This window comes from Chamaea fasciata, unplaced genomic scaffold (assembly GCF_029207755.1).
Source record: "Chamaea fasciata isolate MVZ Bird 193981 ecotype frontalis unplaced genomic scaffold, bChaFas1.0.hap1 SCAF_2, whole genome shotgun sequence".
NCBI classification, from domain to species: Eukaryota; Metazoa; Chordata; class Aves; order Passeriformes; family Sylviidae; genus Chamaea; species Chamaea fasciata.
Window position 1 is genome coordinate 88,147,776 of NW_027094087.1, and position 21,840 is coordinate 88,169,615.

Consider the following 21,840-nt stretch of genomic DNA (forward strand, 5'->3'; position numbering starts at 1 on the left):
CTGCTGACCCCAGGTGTGCTGTCCCTCCTGTGTCTCAGCTCTGCTTACCAACACGGACTGGTTCCCAGCACCTGCAAGGAATCAAAGAGCACTAAAATGCTCCCTGGAGCTGGGCGCTCATCGTACAGTACAGCTGACACAAAAGCTGAAATTCCTTTCACATGAGAACATGGGTACATCTGCTTGCAATCATCTTCCTCCAGGCAGCCGGCCTGATCAAGAAGAAATGTGATTCTCTGCACTTGGTCCAAGGAGTGCTGGGTAGACGCCTCCAGCCAAGGGGCTGGGATTTGGGAGAGGCAGAATAAACGCGCCTTTCACGCCCGGCATCCCCACCAGTCCCGCGGCTCCCGTGCTCCCAGCCTTGGTCGCTTCTTGCCCTGCTTGCAGGAGGCAAGGCATGCTGAAATAAAGAGAAACTTGTTCTGTGGCAGGAAAGGTCATTTCTTCTGGCCAGGCATTCCTACCCTGGGAAGGAGACAGGAAGCATATTACATTAAAGGTAAAATGATAAAATATTTGTCTGCTGGAGGAAGGGGAGGAATGTCAAAAACATGTCAGTGTCCTTTGGAAAAAATTATTGTGATGTCTTACTCTTTCCCTGATAACAACTGTGGGGTGTCATAACAAAATGTTTTAGGCTTCAGTGATCTGTCGCCTCATGCAAAGCATTTTCCTTGCTGGAAGGATGCTCTGTCCATCTGTGGATGCCTGTGTGTGTGCACACTCTGCAGTAGAGGAAATGACTAAAAATGTTAGAAGTGAGTGGACATAGAGGGGATATTGGCAGAGTCTCTGGGAAATCTATTGTTTGTTTGTTATTACTTTCTTTGTTGCAGCTGACCAATGAGAAAACAACTAAAAATATCACTGCTTTGACAAAATGTGCAGTTTGTAACATAGATGTCTTATGGTTTGTGTCTTCTGTAGATTTGACACATTCTGTGTTAAAACTTGTTTTTTGTGCTGCTACACAAGAGGACTGAGGAAGTAATATATAGGTACAATTAAGAATGCCATGTTTGGGGAATAAAGGAAGAGTATTTGTAACAAAAGGAAGCTTGACAATTGAGTGGCTCAGCTTCACTGTGATTTCCGAAAGCCAGCTGAAGGCTGCAACTACAGTGTACTTTTAGTCTTCACATCTGGTCATCAGTTAATGTATTTGTAAAAGCTCGGCTGCCCCACCTCCTCAGGCTAGATTTCACCAGCTCATAGTCCAGATAGCCTGAAGACTTGAGCCAGGTTTGCAGAAGACTTTAAAAACTCCGTGATGCAGTTGTAGCTGCAGTGCTCCAAGGGCACATGCATCTCAACCCAGCCACAGCATCCCTACAGCTGGACTGATTAAAGTGGTCAGAAGTGACAGTTTGCCACAATCCTTCAGGAAAATGCTGTGCTGCAGGCTGGGCAAGAGGACCTGGGGGCAAGGTAACCTACTCTATGTGTGCTGTTTGGAGGCATGTGGTTAAGTCAGGCATGGGCTGCTCCTTAACTCTTTGAACTGAACCCTTGCTAAGGTCTTGGTTTCAGCCAAGCTATATTCTTGACCTCAAACAAGTGTCTAATAAAGAAGACAATTCTCTTTGGACTTTTTTTAAGAATCTGTCTTGTTTAGGGAAGTTTTGTTTGGGTGGAAGCACACCATCCCTTAGTAAGTGCAGAAAACAGTGATGGACAAATAATGTTTTAAAAAAAATGCATGCAGAGGTTCTGCATTGCAGTTTATTAACATTCATGTACACATATAGAGTTTTAAGGTGACTTTAGAATGATCTGTGCTAGGGCATGAAAATTCAAAGGGAAACATCTGTCATTAAAAACAATAGGAAAAAGCATTTATTTAGCACAGGCTGACATACAGAAATGTTTGCATGCTGTGTTTGGCTTGATTTACTATAGGGAAGACTTAATGATGTACAGAAGGGTTATCTGTAAGAAACTGTGTTGGGTCTGCTGTTTTCTGGGGCTTCTCATGTGAATGTTCATTTGGGTCTGCAGCACACTTACACTCTGTAATAAATCCACCACGGCATTTTTTAAAGGGCTCATACTCAATGTATTTTTTTTAATATGGCTTCATTCCCTGTGAATACTAATGCGGATATAGAGAGATGAGAAGCTTTCCGATGACAGACAGATGGGAAGCCTTTAAGGCTGTGTCAGTGGCCTCTGAAAATATTGATTGCCAAGTGTGGTTACTGAGAAAATATGCTGAAACCTTAGGAATTGAACAGTTAACAGAGCGTGCATCAAACCTGGATCTTCAGTAATCGGAAGGAAAAACCCTTATGTCAGTCCTTCCCTGTGGCAGCCATTAACTCTGATGGTTGGGTCTCAGTGTAGCTATGGGAAAAGGCACATCTGTGTTCCTTTGCTTTGTGAAGGCTGTGCTTACAGAGAATATTCTTACCACTCACCACACAGATTTCATCCTCAGCAGGAGGATGAGTTTTCATTCTAGGAAAGAGGCACAGGCACAAGTCTTTAACTTAGAGGAGTAAATGGAATTTGTCAAGGCCTTGTAAAATCACTCTTGCCTGTAGGTCTTTCTAATGTTACACCACTGCCCTTTGCCTCCTCTGCCTCTTACTTGCAACCTCTCTGTTCCTTGTAGTGCTGTCATCAGCCACCAACCTTTTTCAGGTATTGCCTGAAGCCACTGCTGAGCAATTGATGGGAAAACAATATAGTGTTAGGTTGGAAGAAAGTTGGCTTCAGCTGGAATTTTGTATAAATTTGGACAAATCCATTTTATAGGTGACTTGTACAAACTCTACACTACCACCTGTCTTCTCCTTCCTTTCAGATCCAAGAGAGCTGCATTGATTTTAAGGCTAGATGACATCATTCTGGGCTGACCACATGCATAATTCAGGTCCTCTGACATCCCTGTACAAAGTCATGTTTCAGGATCAAGAAGAGTACCTGTGACAGACTGTCTTTTGACAAGGAGAAAAAAAAACACTCTCCTTGATTAAAAAAGATCCACATAGTCCAAGACAATTCTTTAGAAGTTGTTCCAGTATTGTTAACATCCATCTGATGTTTCCCCTTAGAAGTTAGACTCTGAGCCCATTACACATCCAATTAGGTTAAAAGTGCTTCGGAAGGGAGGCTGCTCCACTACTGGCACATGCATTCTCCCAGCACAGAATTCAGATATCAGTAAGAAAAATACATATGTTTCATAATTGTAGTTGTACTAGTTGTAAACTCAGCCTCAGATCATTTGGGACTTTTTGTTTCTAAAGCTGCCTATATAGTCAGGGAAGGGAATAGAAGGATACATTTTCCAACATACTTGCTATGCAGAAGATGTGCTTAGATATTTGATTAATATTCTTAGTTTGTATTGTTTATTTACATATAAGATTTTATTCCTCTGTAACAAGAGCTTATTTCTAAATGAAAATATATGATGTTTAAGTGGAGACTGGAGATGAATAAGAGAGAGACAGCTCGGATGAAATAATAAGAGTTGGAATTTGTTCATAATGAAACCAAAATGAAGGTATTCTGTCAGCCTTTGTTTTAATCTGTTTCTTTTTTTAGCCTTGCCTGGAGTTGCCTGTGAGCTTGCAGGGAAATCAATTTATGCCTTGGGCAGTGGGATCTCTCCATGGCTAGGGAGACTGATTGATTGTTTCATATATTGAGACTGTAGGTTTGATAGGAATTCTATAGGAATGGCGACAGCCGTGGAGATTTGAGGGTTTTGGCTTCTTTACTAAAATACATACCTTGCAACATATGTTCCTTCTTATCAGATAAAAAGTCATCTCTCTACTGTGTATTTCTCTCTTCTTTCTCCTTTATTTCTCATCTCTTTTGTGTAAATCCTCTCCTTCATCTTCAAACATCTCCGTATGGATTGTTTTAAGTACAAAATAAAATTACTAAATCATGTAAGATTAGTATTATGGAAAAGCTTTTCCATGGACATGTTTAGTGGCTTTGTAATGATTCAGTCATTTGGTTGTATTTGGTGCTTTTTTTTTTTTTTTTTGAAGTGTAAAATAATTTCTCATTACATGATCAACTCAAACCACCATGACAAAAATTTCATATGAAATTTTACTAAGGGTAAAGGGTTGGCTCTACTAATCCCAAGGGTTCCTATTATATTTAAATTAGCAGAACCAGGACTTTTCTCCTAAGGTGCCTAAACTTTGCACAGCAGGCAGCCAAGCTCAGCCTCTGAAAAATGTGCTCCCATGATGGGTACAGTGTTCTTCAAAGTATGAGTGATCTGTCATTTCCTCTTAATTGAAAAAGACTAAACAGCAGAAAGCTTCCTATCTGCTCCTATCTTCTCCCTGCTGTCCAGGGAAACATTGGAATCATCATCCCTGGAAGTTTTTATAAGGTGAATAGATTTGGCACGTGGAGACATGGTTCAGTGGTGGACTCGACAATATAAGGTTTGTTGCTGGATTACATGGCTTTAAAGGTCTTTCCCTACTAAGTGTTTCTATGATATGGTGATCTTACCATCTCTGATTAATAAGTGGTTATCAACAACTGAAATTCACGAAGAACTTTTTCACAGTAAGGGTAACAACATTGGAATGGACTCCCTGTGGAGATAGTGGAGTCACCATCCCTGGAAGTGTCCAAGAAACAACTGGACATGGCACTGCATGCCATGCTTTAGTTGACCAGGTGGTGATTGGTCAATGGTTGGACTTGCTGACCTTGGATCTCTTTTCCAACCTAAATGATTCTGTGTGATTTCCAATATCAAAGTTATATTGCTGTCCCTGCATCTGCATTAATCAACATAAAAATTAAAAGTTTAAATGACCGTCTTTATGAAGATGTTTCTATTCCAGTTATAACTTGAACAAAAATGAACAATCTAACACCACTGTGTGGCCTCACCCAGTCTATCATAGAGTCATTACTATGCTTGTGTCTTTTCTGTAAGAAATCCACAAAGGTTTGTCTGTGTGTTTGCTCACCACTGTACGGCTGAACTTTAATCTGAACTCACACACAAGAGAAAAATATTGGTGTCATCAGGGCATCAGGACATTACTCAGATCAGGTCCTCCCCAATTCCAAGTACCATTCCAAATACATGCAGCCCATTTTAACAAATAATTACCTGGTGGAAGCATATTTTCATTGTAGCCATTAGGTGATAACATTACCTAACAAAAAGTCACTCACTGTCCTTCACTCAGGAACAGTACTTCAGATCTGCCATGCAGAAAGTGAAAACTGTTAAACGAGGACAACATACTTTAAAGCAAAAATCACTGTGGTCCCCTTTAAAATAAAAAAGGAGTCAGACACAAAGATTTATAAAGGCAGATCTTGAAAGAGAAAGAGGTGAAAAGAATTTTGTGTTGGTTTTGGTAAAATAAGTGATCTAATTGCTCATTACAACTTGAAGAATTACATCTTCAGAATTCCTTTCTCTGAAACTGATTAATTTTCAGATTAAAGTTGATATCTGGTCTGACCCAGAAACTGAGTGATGTGACCCAAACCATGGCTGTCCTGCCTACGAGGACATTTTTGATGGAAGAGAAACATCATTCTGGAGATAGATGGCAAAATCTTAGCTCCTCTGTACCATCCTCTGTGGCAAGAGTTCCAGGACAAAAGAGTAATTATGCCAGTGCCTTGAGGAGTGAGCAGGGACTCCAGAGGCCTGTCAACATTAACGAGAACAGGCACATTCTTCTGCTCAGCTGATGGAGAGCCAGCATGGGTTCAGGAGTTGTGCAGTCCTGCTAGCAGGAGGAGAGCTAATGTGAGCTGGGTCAGGCCCCTTGCTGTGATTCAGGATCAGAGACCAGCAGCCTTCCTTTCTGTCACTCACCAAACACAGGCCCAGGAGTGCAAAGAGATGAGCATGAAATGCCCACCTTTCCAGCAGAGCCACATTTCTGTACAACAGTGTTTTTTGATATCCAGGCATAGAGTGGGATTTAATCTTTCTGAGATAAATGGGATTCCATAGGGCTCTTGTGATTAAAAATGCATGTGTGCATGAATACTTGCAGGGCGGGTACCTAAATGATCACAACAGGCAAAAAACCTGCCCTCAAATTTCCATAGCCCACAGCTACCACCCGCCCTTTGAAGTCGATGGCATCCAGGGACAGCTGGGTGCAGTGGGGCTTCACAGGGGAAGATTAAAGATGTCACTATCTCTTATTCAGCAGCAGCACAGAGAAAGTACAGAGAGTGCATTCTCCTGGAAACAAACTGAACTGTAAATCAGAGAGGTAATCCAACATCAGATGAGCAGGAGCTTGTTCACAGGCAGGGCATTGGTGAAACCAGGAAGCACAGATATAAAGCAGAGCCAGCAAGAGCGGCCACAGAGCAGATCAAGAGAGGTGTAAGGTCATATGTGATAAAGTCAGGAAGACAAGTGAGGTTTTCGCTCCAATAACCTGAGAATCATGGTCCAAGCTGCGATACACTGCATGTTACTAAGGCTCCCAAGGGCTCCTGTTTGACCTGAGGAGAGAGCAGGCACCTGCCCTCTGCTGCAGGTGACTCTGCCATATTTTGTATTTTGACTGTTTGGGCAGACGTTTTGCATCCCGTGGGCCTGCCTCGGGCAGGCTGGCAGTGCTGCTGAAAACTGCAGCCCATGTGATTCCTACCTGCCTGAGAAGGCAGGTAGGGGAATGCAGGTTGTTTTGTTTATGCTGAAAATGCCTGGTACGCTCCAGGCAATGTTCCAGCTCCTCTGCTTTGAAACGTTGGCTTCACACTGAGCCAAGGGTGGCAGCAGCTCTCTGGGATGCTCCCCTTTCCCTTCCCTGTGAAAATGCACCCACTTTCTCCTATTTCAAATAAAACATCCGTATTTTTATACCCCGTGCTCAGTAGGCTCGTGCTGTGTCCCTGCAGGTCTCTGAGGCTCCTGGCTGTGCTGGTGAGGTTGCAGTGGAGATGCACAGAGCTTGCCCTGCTGCCCAGGCTGTCCAGCATTGTTGTGGGATCCTGGCACTCTGGGGACTGAGGCACAAGGAGGGAAACCTTGGGTAGACCTATTACAGATTCACCTGTCACTGTCCCAGGCTCTTTGCTCCTCAGAAGGCAAACCTGTTCTGCTAGTAAACTTCCCTGCACAGGCTGAAATCCACTCTGGAACATGCCCACGTTTAACTGGGGTCGGGTCGTAGCTGAGGGGTCACGAAGATACTGATTTGTCCTGCAGAGACCAGCCTAAGGCACTGCCAAAGCCTCAAATGCAAGACTGGAGAAGGAGCAAATCAGGTGGGTTGGAATTTGTGTGGGGTCAGATTGTTTTTCTTTCTGCAGCTGCTCTGCTTACCAAACACTGAGCATTGCCAAACCATCTTCCTTGTGAAGCCTGAGGAAGGAAATAATGCTGTCATGATGAGGATCTGGTTGAGGGCCCAGGAAGACATGGCAACCAGAACAGAGCTTATGGCATTACTGTTGGACACTCTTCAGGGAAGGGCTGGATCACTGGGAATATTGGTCACTGGTGACCCGATGTAGCACAAGGTCAGATAGCTTTTTTATTATATGAATAACACCCACACCCTGAGAAAGCCTGAAGTTTTTGGGAAAGAACAGAAATGTATACAAACCATTAGGACAGCAATAATCTGTAGGAAAGGGGATGCTAAAACCAAATTGTTAAATCTAAGGTTTTTGAGACTTTGCATTTCCTAATCTTTGAGTGGTGCAACTTGTTTCTTGGGTGGGTCTGGGGTTTTTTGTGTGTTCAGGGGTTCTTTATCAGAGTGTGTGTGCATTCTGGATGTGAATAATAAGGCAATGAACACAAGTAAAAAAATAGCTCAGAAATAAGAGTTGAAAAACCCCAATATTCTGAAGCATAAAGAATAAGTATCTCAAATTACGGCAGTAAAGGAAAGAATGATTTGAGTGAAATCAGGCCAGAAAGACAGGTATTAATGTACTACAGTCCCTCTCCATCTCCCTTCCTGTTAAACTTGACACACAGACTTGCTATATGCTTCCAGGTTTATCCTAAAAGTATGCTGAAGGCAGTGGAAGAGAAATGGAGAAGGATTTCTTAGAGAGAGAATGTTTTTATCCCTCTGTGGAAAAGAAGCAGCCATGATCTGATAACGTTGCTGAACTAATCTGCTTCTCACTGTGCTTATTACCAGAGCAGTAAGGTAAATTCTGCAGTGAGGGCAGCAATGTACTGTCAGCCAGTGAAGGGAGGAGGATGGACGGACCAACAGACACCATTTCTTATCTGGCAGACTCAGACAGAAGCTGAGAAAAATATCAGCAGTAGCCCAGCAGGAGAAAAAAAAATTCCCAACAACTTTATTTTAAGCTCTTTTCAATGGAAAATATGAGCTCTAATATTTATTACTAAAAAGGACCAAAGAAACAGAGCAACCAGTTGAGATGCAATGGCTGAAATGTGTCCCAAAGCAGGTACTAAGGACAATGAGACTTACAGCTGACAAAAATTAAACTTTTCCTAAAGAAAAGGTGTTTACCCGGGGACTTGGGGATGGTCTTGTCATTGTCAGGACCTCTCTGGGGCAGTGGAAGAAATAGTATGAAACTCAAAATATTTTGGAAATAACTGACTTATGATTTAAATATTCTTCCTTCTGTTTGGAAGGAAAACACAGCTCCTGCAGTTTTCTTGGAACAGGCTGCAGAAAATGCTTTGGAGTGCCAAGTGCCTCTACCCTAAGGCAAGCAACCTGGACAATATGGCTGGAAGATTTATAAAAGCCTTATTAGCAGAAAGTAATAATTTTCTGAGTGTTAGGAACATTGTTCAGTGCTGCCATGTTCTTGATCAAATGGATCATTTTAGTCTATTTTTAAAATCTACATGGTGCTTATTTGCAAAGGATGAAGTGTCATCTCCTGCACTCCCTGGCCAATTTCCAACTTATCTGTTTGCCTATTAAGTTATGCTGATGTTGAGCCTCATTATTTTATCATAGGTTTCATTATATTGGGTGGGGGAGTTTCCTTTGAAATCCAACTTTGGGAGCCCTGTGATTATATAAGCATTAAATCTACACTGTATTTAAGAACATTACTGTGTTGAGACACTTAAATTCATGAATCCTAATAAAGAAAGAGGGAAAGAAATCAAGATCAATCTCTTCAGTGTATTTTTTCTTGTGCTTGGAATTGCTGAATATCCTTGAATAGCCATTACAGATACTACCTCTTACATTTTAATGAACAAACCACAGTTCTCTCAATAGCTACTGTGATGAGAGCCAAAAGCAGAGGAGTCTCTGCTATTCAGAGATCTCTGTACAAAATTTTAGGCAAAATGTAGAATATTAATAATAGTAATAGTAATAATAGTAAAACATTTTAAAATTCAGGATGCTGTGAGCCAGAGATTTCCCCTCTCCCCATTAAGTTCATGTCAGTTAAAGAACCACACATGCCCACACCATTTCAGGCAGCTTAAGTTTAAACTGCTGGGCTTAAAATCAATATACATAAACTCAGAGACCACAGAGATGATATGGGGTTGCCTGAGTAGCCACCAAACCTGCTGCAAGTTGAAGAGCTATTTAAAAATCTAGGGCCTTCTTTGCTTACTGTGAAAAACACACACTAAGTCCTGCAGGCTCCAAAGACAAAGCTGGCTAGTAGCAGACTCAGCTACCAGAATTTCTTCAGTGAGCTCCTTGGCTTGCTCCTGCCTGTATATTCTTGAAGTCAGGTTCAGAATGGTTTCTGTTGGATTGCTCCCAAATTTTTGCCTCAGGCTTGCAAGATGTAGTCCTCAGTCTAACCCCATGCTGGGAAAGTAATGAACCCACCAGCTCCATCCTGCTATCCTGCTGCAGGCATCCCTCCAATTCATGGTCTTTGTTATGCTGAGAGGCTTGATGGAGTTTGCACCATTTGCACCATGCTGAAAGGGGCCCTGCTCGCTGCTCCTCATTCCAGAGCTGTCTGGGGAACAGTCCTGCTGACAGCATTAATTAACATCTTTCAATAAAATTTCAACATCAAGGGTCTACTACTGTCACCAGTGATGATGAAGGACATTTCACCAAATGACATCATTAGTGCAGACTTGCTTACCTAATGCCCTTGAGGATGCTGCCCAGCCATGCCAGCAAAGAGCTTCCAGCACTGGTGTGCCAATGGAGGCAAATCAAGCCCTTAAACAAGCCTTGTGTTTAAAAAAAGACTGGATGTGGCACTCTTTTTAAACACATCGAGGGATGGTGAGTCCACCACCTCCCCCACCAGGCCATTCCAGTACTTTATCACTCTTTCCTTGAAAAACTTTTTCCTAATATCCAGCCTATATTTCCCTTTGTGCAGCCTGAGACTGTGTCCTCTCGTTCTGTCAGTTGCTGCCTGGAGAAAGAGACCAACACCCACTTGTCTACAGTCACCCTTCAGGAACTTGTAGAGAGTGATAAGGTCACCTCTGAGTCTCCTTTTCTCCAGGCTAAACACCCCCAGCTCCCTCAGTCCTTCCTCACAGGGTTTGTGTTCCAAGCTCTTCACCAGCTTTGTTGCCTCCTCTGGATGTGCTCAAGCATCTCGACGTCCTTCCTAAACTGAGGGGCCAGAGCTGGACACAGCACTCAAGGTGTGGTCTCACCAGTGCCCAGTACAGGGGAATAATGACCTCCCTGCTCCTGCTGGCCACACCATTCCTGATACAGGCCAGGATGCCATTGGCCCTCTTGGCCACCTGGGCACACTGCTGGCTCATGTTCAGGTCCCTTTCCTCCTGGGCACTGTCCAGCCACACCATCCCCAGCCTATAACGCTGCAGGGGGTTGTTGTAGCCAAAGTGCGGGACTCCACACTTGGACTTATTAAACTTCGTCTTATTGGACTCTGCCCATCTATCCAACCATTCCAGATCTCTCTGTAGAGCCCTCCTCCCTTCCAACAGATCAACACATGCTCCTAGCTTAGTGTCATCTGCAAATTTACTAATGAAAGACTCAATCCATGTCATCAATGAAAATACTGAACAGAGCTGGCCCCAGCACAGACCCCTGAGGAACACCACTGGTGACTGGGCCCCAGCTGGATGCAGAACCATTCACCACCACTCTGGGCCCGGCCATCCAGCCAGTTCCTAACCCAGCAAAGAGTGCTCCTGTCCAAACCATGGGCTGCCAGCTCTTCCAGGAGTGTGCTGTGGGAGACAGTGTCAAAGGCCTTGCTGGAATCCAAATAGACAACATCCACAGCCTTCCCTTCATTCACCAGGCGGGTCACCTGGTCATAAAAGGAGACCGGGTTGGTCAAACATGACCTACCCCTCCTAAACTCATGCTGGCTGGGTCTGATACCCTGGCCATCCCGTAGGTGCTGCGTGATGACACTCAGCATAAACTGTTCCATTACCTTACCAGGTACTGAGGTCAGGCTAACTGGCCTGTAATTACCAGGATCCCCCTTCCTACCCTTCTTGTGAATGGGTGTCACATTGGCCAGCTTCCAGTCATCTGGAACCTCACCAGTGATCCAGGACTGTTGGTAAATGATGGAGAGTTGCTTTGCAAGCTCATCTGCCCACTCCCTCATCACCCTGGGATGGATCCCATCCGGGCCCAGAGATTTATGAACATCCAAGTGTCTCAGCAGTTCTCTGACTGCCTCCTCCTGGAAAACAGAGGGATCATTCTGCTCTCTGACACCATCTACCAGCCCAGGAGGACAGTTGTCCTGAGGACAAGCCATCTAAAGACTGAGGCAAAGAAGGCATTAAGCACTTCTGCCTTCTCTTTATCTGCAGTTACTAAGTTCCCTACCGCATACAATAGAGAACAAAGGTTGGTCTTACTCTTCATTTTGTTGTTAATATATTTGTAAAAACATTTTTTATTATCCTTCACATAAGTTGCCAAATTAAGTTCAAACTGAGTTTTGGCCTCCCTAATTTTTTTCCTACATGACCTAGCAACCCCCTTAAATATTTCCTGATCCACCTGACCCTCCTTCTAAAGAGGTTCCTCTTTTTATTCCTAAGTTCCTCCAAAACCTCCTTGCCCATCCAGGCTGGATGTTTGCCTCATTGACTCATCTTTCAGCACACAGGGACAGGCTGTTCCTGTGTCCTCAAGATCTCTGTTTTGAAGCACACCCATCTTTCCTGAACTCCTTTGTTTTTAAGGGCTGCTTCCCAAGGAACTCTCCAAGTAAGTCTCCTAAATAGCCAAAGTCTGCCCTCCAGAAGTCCAATGTTAGAGCCTTACTGATGTTCCTCCTGATTCCTAAGAATTCTATAATTTCATGATCACTGTGCCCCAAGTGGCCTCCAATCACCAAATCTCCCACCAGCCCATCTCCATTTGCAAACAACAGGTCTAACATAGTCCCTCCCCCTCACTCCCCAGCTGTGACAAAAAGTTGTCCTTTGCACACTCCAAGAACATCCTGGACTGCCTCTTTTCTGCTGTATTAAGTTCCCTGCAGATGTCTGCCAGGTTAAAGTCACCTACAAGAACAAGAGCTGGTGATCCTGGTGATGATGAAGAAAGGGTGGTTTTAAAGAGAGCAGTGTCACTGCTGATGGAGACATCTCAGGAAAATGCTGCAGTATTCCAGCTGCATACACAGCAACTGTGGTTTTTCACGGTAAATAACAGAAAAGGGTACTGCAGACATGTCAATAAACTTGGATATTCACTCAGGGATAAATACTTGGAATAACAATGTAATAGTTGCAGGCTCAGCAGAAAAATATGTGTCTAACTACAATACTAGGGCAACACTGCCTTAAGTCCTTAAAACAGCCTGAAAAGAAATAGAGATTGCTACTGGGAAAACGTCAGTCACCTTTCACCCCTGCCTTTGAAAAGAAGTGCTGTTACGTTTTTTTACTTCATGTCAAAAACTTCTGTCTCTTGAACTGAGAAAATGACCTCTTCTCGAAGACACTGCACCCAGTTTAAATCTGAGTTATAATCTTCTGTCAATCACTTCTTCCATCACTAGAGCAATGAATTTCTGCAATAACCTTGTACTAGAGTCAATCCCTTCTCTGGGTTTCTTAAGATTGCATTTTATCCCAGCAGTTTCTTGAGTCATCATGATGTGTCTGGTATCCAGAAGAGATTCTGTGCTTTTGTATTTCCTTGGCCGTCAGGCACAAAGCACCTGAAGTTCTGCAGAGCCCCAGCTCCCACACAAGGCTTGTTACAAAAACAAACCAGCTGAACAAAACACCCTTTGCCATTACCAGTATAGCAGTAAACCATGAATATTCATGAGTTATTGCCCTGGTTTTATAAATTAACTCCATCACAGCTTTTCCATGTAGTCTTGCACATGTGCTCTTCCCTTCTGTCCCTTCTAGCTATATTCTGCAAATAACTATCCCAAAAGCTCTGGTGGTTTTAGTAAACAGGCTGTCAGCGTTAACCCGATGAAAGGGTGCATTGATTCAGGAGAAGGGGCGTTTGCTCCAACACACGGTGTGGTCTGCTGACACGTGAAGCATGGGACTACAGGGAAAAACCACTCGAACACAGTGACAGAAAAGATGAACAAGTTCACATTTGCATGGGAGTTGAGCTGGGACCCCAGCCTCCTATGGAAGTGCTTCCATCACAGGGATGGGGAAGGTACTGCTCCCTCCCGCTCTCTCTCTGTAGGAAGATCTGGCTCCTGCAAAGAGCAAGAGGCACTTTGGGTGGAGCTGTTGATCGACTTTGACTGTGCCGCTTGAACGGGGATAACAGAATCATGGAATGGTTTGGGTTGGAAGCGACATTAAAGATTATCTTGTTCCAGCCCCTCCCCACCATCAGCAGGGACACCTTCCCAAAGACCAGGTTGTTCACACAGCCCCATCCAATCTGGCCTGGAACACTTCCAGGGATGGGACATCCAGAATTTCTCTGGGCAGGCAGTTCCAGGGTCTCACCACCCTCACAGTGAAGAATTTCTTCCTAATATCAAAACTAAACCTCTTTCAGTTTGAAGCCCTTATCCCTTGTCCTGTCACTTCATGTCCTTGCAACAAGTCCTTACAAAAAGGATGAGCAGAGATGCCTGAGTTTTAGCTCAGGGGTGCTGGGGGATGAAGGGCAGTAAGGGAAAAGCTTTAAGTGCAGTTTCAAGTGATTTTTTTCAGAAGAGGAAAGATGTGTGGGGCAAACAGGATCGATATCCTGAAGCAGCATTCAGGCTGGGGCTGGGACACTGCTGAGAGACCAGCTCACTCTGGTGATTCTTCTGCATTTTACAGTGAGTGGTGAAGCCAGCCATAGGGTCTGGGCCCACTCCCACAATCTGCTGTGCCTCTGTGGGTTCCACATCTCATCACACGGAGTTGCCACACCACTGCACAGCTCCCCCACCATGCACTTGTGGCTATGTAGATATATACACATACATATTCAATCCACATATTTATATACAATTGCAATATATAGAGTATGCACACTGTGAGTGTGTGTGTAGTCATCTGCAACTGATCTGGAACCGATCCTTCTATCACAGAGCCAAGGCCCCAGCACTTGCCAGATTTTTCACAAGCAGTTTACAGAGGGAGCCTTGCTCTCCCTTGCTCTCTGCTGGCACAGGTTCATCAGGAGGTGAGATGCTCATTATGGTCTCCTGAGTGCTGTGGGTCTCTGCTGTGAGGGAAGAGAGAGGTTTGTGTCTGAGGATGGGTAAGGAATTAATTAGGAATTCATCTCGGGCGTTTCTGGCATCTGGAGGGGAAGGAACTGATAGAAGATTAATTCACCAAGGGAAGGTTTAAGTTTGATTTAGGAAAAGGCAAGAGTAAGTTTAGGCACCATTAGACTTATGAAACTGCTGAGCAAGGGCTCTTAGTTTGAGAGTTTGGCTTTTGGTCCCTGAGTTCTTACAATAAACTAAAACCGTCTATACGTAGAAAAAAAATTCCAAATTATTTTTTAAAGGTAATCAGCTAAAATGCATTGTGATTTTCTGTGGGTTTGGGCGGTGGGAGGAAAGGAGACAGAGAAAAACCTGAACTAAGTCACCTTTGGTTGATTCTGTTTAGTTTTTCCATCAGGACAATCTCTCCATTTCCACGTACTGTTACAAGGATCTGACAAACTGGGTTTATATCGAGAGCAATGTGAAATGACACGCTACAGCCATTTTAAATTTTGTTTTAAACTCCCGTGTCAGAAAAGTCTGCATGAACCGCCGCAAGGTCTCTACCAGCCTCACTGGATTGACTACGTGTGACTCGAAAAACCCTCGTGTTTCTGGGAAGTGTCCGAGCACACGGGTGGGCGCCCGGTGCAGCGCAGAGGAATCTCGCCCCGCTCGGAGCGCGGGGTGCAGTCCCGCGGGATCCCCGGGATGCCGATGCCGGGAGCGCTGCCCTCGCCCCCCCCGGCCCGGCCGCTCCCCGCCCCTCCCCGCCCGGCGGGACGGGCCCTTCCCTCCGCTCCCGCTCCTCCGTCCCTCCCTCCACCTCCATCCTCTCCGTCTCCTCCCGCGCAGGTGGGACTCCTCTCCTGGCCGCCCCTGCCGCGATGCCGCCGCCGTGTCCCCGCGGGGCCCTGCCCGGGTCCTCCCTCCTCCTCCTCCTTCTCTTCCTCCTCCTCCCGCTGCTCTGCGCGGCCCCCGGTGAGTGAGCGCGGCGTGCGGGATGCGGGACACAGGGAGAGCGTAATCCGCCACGGCCCGGGAAGCGGGAAAAAAACCTTCCCCGGGCATCCCGCGTGGGTGAGGGCCTTCGGACGCTCTAAATCTTGTGCAAGTCGGGCATCTTTTTAAAAAGGTGCTTGTTTGCCAGTGACTGAAGCATTTCGGAACAGCCGAGCGCTTGCAGGTCTCCCGTTGCGCTGCCGGTCTGGGGATCAGCAGGAGGACTGCTTCGATGTGCTTTGGGGCAGGATGCCAGGCACAATTTTGGAACAGTCTGATTGTTAGCACAGCCCTCACCCAGTGACCAGGTGTTTTCAGCATTATCATGCTGGTCTGGGTGCTGGTACTGGCACCAGCTGCAGTTTTCTAATGAAAAATATAATAATTTACTTGGTGAAGAAGGCCAATATAGGGTTCCCCTTGCCAAGAGAGCTGGGGAGAGGATGCTGGAGTGTCAGAAGCTTCCTTGCAGTGTATATTGCACTCAGGTGTGGAAACGGGAGCAAAGAGAGCAAGTTTCTCCTTGGAGAAACTGGTCTGCTTTGCCTGTTGAACGGGAGCTATGACGAAAACACTCTTGGCAGTTTTTGAGAAAAATTTTTTTGAGAAAAAAATCTGCTGTTGTTGTTATTTGCTTCTCAGTAAATGTACGTGTTTTATTTTTATTTGTCTAGATGTTTCAAGGGGAAATCAGCTTAAACTGATGCTTCAGAAACGAGAAGGTAAGTAAAGAGACAGCAAAGTGCTTTCCTTTGTTTTTCCTCGGAGCCGGTTGCTGTCAGTGGAAGCTGCCAATGATCTCTCCCTGTACCTCCAGCTCCGGGAGCACAGAGAGAGCAGGAGGCTACAAGCACAGGGCCACACTCACTACGGGCCACACCAAAACCTCCTGCTCAGGCAGAGCCTCTGCCTGCATGCCTGACTGGGATATGGGGGCTCTGCTTACCACAGCTTCTCTGAAATCCAGGGCTCCCAGCCTCAGGCAGCACACCTGCCTTTTGCTCTGCACAGAGCACAGCACTGACCTTTTCCAATGGATGCACGGCAGACGTGGCATTTATCTGGTTTATTTGGGGAAGTCACAGACTTTTCCAAGGAATTATAATGCATGGAAATACTGCTGGCTCAGGTACAGGGAAGAATATGTGCAAACCTGGCTTGCCTATGATGCCTTGACTTGTTCTTTTTGTCTTCTTGGCCCCATGTGTGCTTCCTTTTTGGAAGACTGCTCTCTTACGGGAGAGATGATAGCCAAAGGCCCAGCAGTCAGAAGCATGGAATGGCTCACTAGTTGAGGGAAGGTGGTGGAAACGATGCCAACTGGAACAAGCTGCACCACAGCAGACGAAACATCCCAGAAGTTTTGGCCAGCTCCCCTCAGCCTGCTCTATGGCTGAAGCAAAAAAGTTATACCTCCACACAGGGGACTGCCACTTTCTGCCAGGCTTTCTAATATCATGCTGGTTGTTTCTTTTTCTGGCATCACTCCACACCTCTTACCAGAACTAAAATATATATCCCACCCTCCTTTGTTTCCCTTGTGTGCGGGTTCTTTACATCACCATTCTGCAGTGCTTGTGTGAAGATAGGAGTGACCTTCCTGCACCACAGCAGTGGCCACTTGTTTGTTCAGGTCCCCTAGGGAGAGGGACTGCATGGGGAGGGCTCTTGGGGGATGCAGACAACGTGGCTTAGATCAGGAAGAACTGCAAAATTGATGATGGAGGGAATATGCAGCCTCTTTAATTCCTGCCTTGCTCCCCTTTTCTGGTTGGTTTCTAGAAGCAAGCAGGCCAGGCACACAGTACTGCTTCCCTTGCTGGCAAGTGTCCCCTTGTGTGAGGGCTCATTTGTGGGACATTTGCTCAGCTGTCCCTCTTCCCAGTAATAACACCCAGTTGGAGCTCATGGTGAGTTACCAGTTTCCACCTCATCATTGCAGGACTGTTTCCCACTTACTACAACAACTCATCTATCACTTTTATCTTTAGAATCTCCTTCTCTCTACAGTCCTTTGCCTTCCTCTGTGAGTCTGCCCAGCTCCTACTTCAGTGCTTTTCTCATGTCTACTTGACTTCCCTGTCTGCCCCAGTCTCTTCCCTCATATCCTCCAAAAATCCCATGCACACCTGTGCTCCTGATTTCTTCCTCACTGAAGTGAACCATCTGAAGGCAAGACTTCTTCACACTTCTTGTTTCACAGCTAGATCCACACCATGTTTTCCATGTGTGGCTAGGGACTGGCCAGTCACAGAATCATAGAACTGTCAGATTAGAAAAGATCGCTAAATTTAAGTCCAACCATTTACCCAACAGAGCCATGTTCACCACTAAACCATGTCCCCAAGTGCCACATGTATGTATTTTTTGAACACTTCAAGGGATGGCAATTCCCACCACTTCCCTAGGCAGCTTCTTCCAAAGCTTGACCGCTTTTTAAGTGAAGGAATTTTTCCTAACATCCAATCTAAACGTTCTGTGGCACAACTTGAGGCCATTTTTTCTCATCCTGCATAGTCCTCTCATCCATGTCTTTGGGAGGTATATCACTTCTTCCAGCAGCCACTGAAAGATGCTCTTAAGCATGGAGCAAGACCCTTCTGGGTTTGGAAGGTTGAGGGCATTTCCATGCATCCCTCATGTAGGTTGCTAGGAAAACCTGATGGGCTTTTATTTTCAGGCATACAGGGCATTTAGTAGCTCTCATCTAAATGCTATTTTTTTACACATTAGATTCAAAAATCTTTTTAAGTGTTTCTCCCTTCACTCTAATATGTTATCAGTGTTTCTCCAGCTTCCTCAGTCTTTTTAACTTTACCTCTCTTCTTCAAGCCAATTTCTGCAACTGTAGCACTTAGGGCCAGTCTCCTGTTCTCTCCTGAAAGCACAAACACATAGTGTATATGTTCCTTGAGTTTGGGTGTTTTTATTTAAATCCCTTAGTTAGCTGCTGTACTTGAGCTCAGAATTGCTTTTCAAGGATTCAGGAGAATGAGGGTAGCAGAGAAATCCTATTACACTGGTGATTCCTGGGTTTATTACTGTTACTCTGCAATAGGCATTGCACTGGCAAGCACAAAGGTAATGGCATGATGTGAGAATCATTTTCTTACTCGCTGCAAGCAGCATGCTTCAGGCTGGCCAAAAATTTCCTGGCATGCCTTTTGTGGGGGGAATTAATTTCAGCCAATGCTGCTGCTGTGAAGCCTGAGGTGTCAGTGAAGGAAACGGCAGCCAAGGAGTTCCTGAGCAGCCTGAGACGCCAGAGGCGCCAGCTATGGGACAGGAGCCAGCCCGACGTGCAGCAATGGTACCAGCAGTTCCTGTACCTGGGCTTCGACGAGCAGGTGAGCGTAAGAAATGGAGAGGGCTTATGAAAAAGAGGGAGAATGGACAGGATAGAACGAGGAGGATTGGGTTTAAATGAAAAAAAGAGAAGAGATTTAGGTTAGATATTAGGAAGAAATTCTTTACTGTGAGGGCAGTGAGGCACTGAAACAAGTTGCCCAGAGAAGTGGTTGATGCCCCATTCCTCCTAAGTGTTGAAGGCCAGGTTTGATGGGGTTTTGAGCAACCTGGTTGAGTAGAAGGTGTCCATGACAAGATTTCTTCTTTAAAGTGGCAAATGTTACACAGAAATATAACCTCTGTTACATGTTAGAGATCCTTGCACTATTTTATTAATTTAAAAAAAAGTACATTAAGGTCTTGCATGGAGTTCCTACCTGATATCAAATTTAAGCTTAATAAATTGTAACTGGACATATGAACAAAGTTTGCTTTGTGGAATAGGTTGCCAGATTCAAAGCAATCAATCATATTTCAGGAAAGCAATTTGTCAGCCTCAACCTAATCAGCTTTTAAACATGCTGAGAAATCCACACCATTGTGCTGTGATTGGCACTCCTCAGTGAAATGGCACTGATATGCACCCAATGCACATTTGTGCCTCCACAGTGTGGGCACTCCTGACCATCATGAACACTGGGAGATGTGCCTCCACTCTGTATCTGAAAGGAAAACCATTGGATAATATTCAGTCAACCTCCCTTCAAATGAGAAGGACACTTTTTTAAAAACAATTTGTAAAAACACTGGAGTGGAATCAAACTCTGCAGAAAGCTCTACTAAATAGATGCTGGAATAGGGCAAAAAAAGTGTGTTTGGTTGCAGTTCCACATGTAGAATCATTTCCGCTTTTAATAAGAGGTAAAAATAGTTATAGATCTTGAATTCTTGGCTTCTGTCAGCTGCATGAATATGCTTAATGAGATTGCATTGGCACAGGCAAGAAAGCTTCATGCTATGTGGATTGCTTGGAAGATGAATGCCCTCATTTTCAAAGCTGCAACAATTAGAAAAATAATCCTTTGCTTGAGCTGAAATAACGAAGGGTACTTTTTTCTAAATTCTCCTGGATATTATGTGGATAAAAGTCACTTCTCAACAGCATGGCTACATCCCTCTTCACTAATAGGAATAGGAAAAATAGGAAAAGTGGTTTTATACATCAGAAACTGAAGACTGGGGGAAAATAGCAAAAGGAACAAGGTCAAACCATGCAGATAAAGTGAATTCTCCTCTGAATTCCTGTATGCATTTCAAAAACTGAAATGAGGCCTGTTGTGGGATACAATGAATCCACTTAGTAGGTTTTCTTGAGTATTAAGACACAGTCTTAACAATGAAATAACTGTTTGTTCCAGCAAAGGACTTGGTCCATACTTATCCATTGTGTATTTGCAAAGCTTTTTTTTTTTTTTTTTTTTCCCCCCAAATCTCAGCCAAAAATATTTCCAAAGAGTCATTCAGATGGAAAGGCTTTGGCTTGGCAAGTATTTGATATCCTTGCACACTATTTTTCCTCTGCTGTTGTGAGCAGAACTGAAGTGCTTATTGCATTTCCATAGCTGGAAGGCTGCATTGTACCTTTGTTTTTACCCGTGCAAGATGGCAGTGAGAGATCACAGGCAGAAAGGAAAAGCCTGCTGCACCCCAGTCAGGGACACTGCAACTAAAGGCACGTGACAAAGGAGAACTAAACCTTTAGATTTTTAACTATAAAATATTGACATCAATTTACAGTCCACCATTGACAAGGCAATCGAAATATTAAAGGTGCTTAGTGCACATTTCAGATGAAGTTGCTGTCAGTAAGCACTTTGCAGTGGGCAGGGGTTGTGGGGCTGGGCAGGACAATTCCAGCACACAGGATCCTGATAACCCCATGGAGAAGGTGGGTACAAGTCACTAACCCCCTTAGATCTAAAGATTTCATTTATGACAGATGCGCACAGGATTCGAATTTCTGAAAGAGGCTCTTGCACCACTTCTGTTTCATCTCATCACTGTAGTTTCAGGCTGGAAAGCAAATGCTGTCTTTTTTTTCTGGCAGAAATTTGAAGATGACATCTCCTACTGGACAAACTTGGGGCGTGCTCGTAATGAATACTACGGCGGATACTACCAGCACCACTACGATGAAGATTCCCCGATTGGCCCACGAAACCCACACACCTTTAGGCACGGAGCAGGCGTCAACTACGACGATTACTAAAGAATGCCATTTATCCTCCTGTAGCTGGTGCCTGTAGGGCTGCACTGGGCGAGGTTGAGCCCTCCCTCAGTCAGAACGACCCCGCTTTTTCTTCTATTCATGTCAAACAGCAAGAGTAAAGGAACTACCAGACTTTGATGAAAGCAACATGACTTTTTTTAACTATCATTACTTAGTAGTACACTATATATAAAAAGTGTTGTAGAAATAAAGCTTTTTTGATAATCAGGTTGCCATTATTTAGTAGGCATCACAACAGCAAGTTTAATTCCAACTGTATTACTACAGATTCCTTTTTAAAGGGCTTTTTCATTTGCTGTCCTACAATCAATTGCAAAATTACATTATATCATCTACTTTGGCATATAAAATACATAATATAAGCCAGTACATTTAAGATGTGCCTGCCCATTCACATTTCTATTAACAAATAAATCCAATTATTCTTGGGAGAAAAGAAAAAAAAAGGTATCCTGTCAATTGAAGTGCTGCCTCGTTGCCTCCTCTGCCGTTTCCATACCTACAGTGTGCAGCCCTCCAAGCCTGACATGGCAGTTCTGCAGCTCCTGTTGGGTCAAGGACATAGCTATTCACAAAAACTAAATTCAGTGCAGACGAGCTTGCCTACCTACAAAGCCTGTGAAAGGATCCTCCAGGGAACGGGCTCAAGGCAGGAACTTGACTTCAGCAGTAATTGCTGA

At 44.5% G+C, this 21,840-nt stretch overlaps 1 protein-coding gene across 1 annotated transcript; it reads left to right on the forward strand.

The window, feature by feature from the left end:
- Positions 1 to 331: 331 nt before the first annotated feature.
- On the forward strand, positions 332 to 21,605 carry ECRG4 (ECRG4 augurin precursor). Its single transcript, XM_066176670.1, has 5 exons — positions 332 to 502; positions 15,436 to 15,561; positions 16,257 to 16,304; positions 18,769 to 18,929; positions 20,978 to 21,605. The coding sequence occupies exons 2-5, from the start codon at positions 15,468 to 15,470 to the stop codon at positions 21,137 to 21,139; spliced, it is 465 nt and encodes a 154-aa protein (XP_066032767.1). The 5' UTR covers positions 332 to 502; positions 15,436 to 15,467; the 3' UTR covers positions 21,140 to 21,605.
- The last annotated feature ends 235 nt before the right edge of the window (positions 21,606 to 21,840 follow it).

What these genes read in the sequence shown, in the direction of transcription:
- ECRG4 (XM_066176670.1), top strand. Translation starts at nt 15,468, where the DNA reads ATGCCGCCGCCGTGTCCCCGCGGGGCCCTGCCCGGGTCCTCCCTCCTC. An exon ending in GATGCTTCAGAAACGAGAAG is followed by an intron (nt 16,305 to 18,768) that starts GTAAGTAAAGAG and finishes AATTAATTTCAG; the next exon opens with CCAATGCTGCTGCTGTGAAG. An exon ending in ACCTGGGCTTCGACGAGCAG is followed by an intron (nt 18,930 to 20,977) that starts GTGAGCGTAAGA and finishes TTTTTCTGGCAG; the next exon opens with AAATTTGAAGATGACATCTC.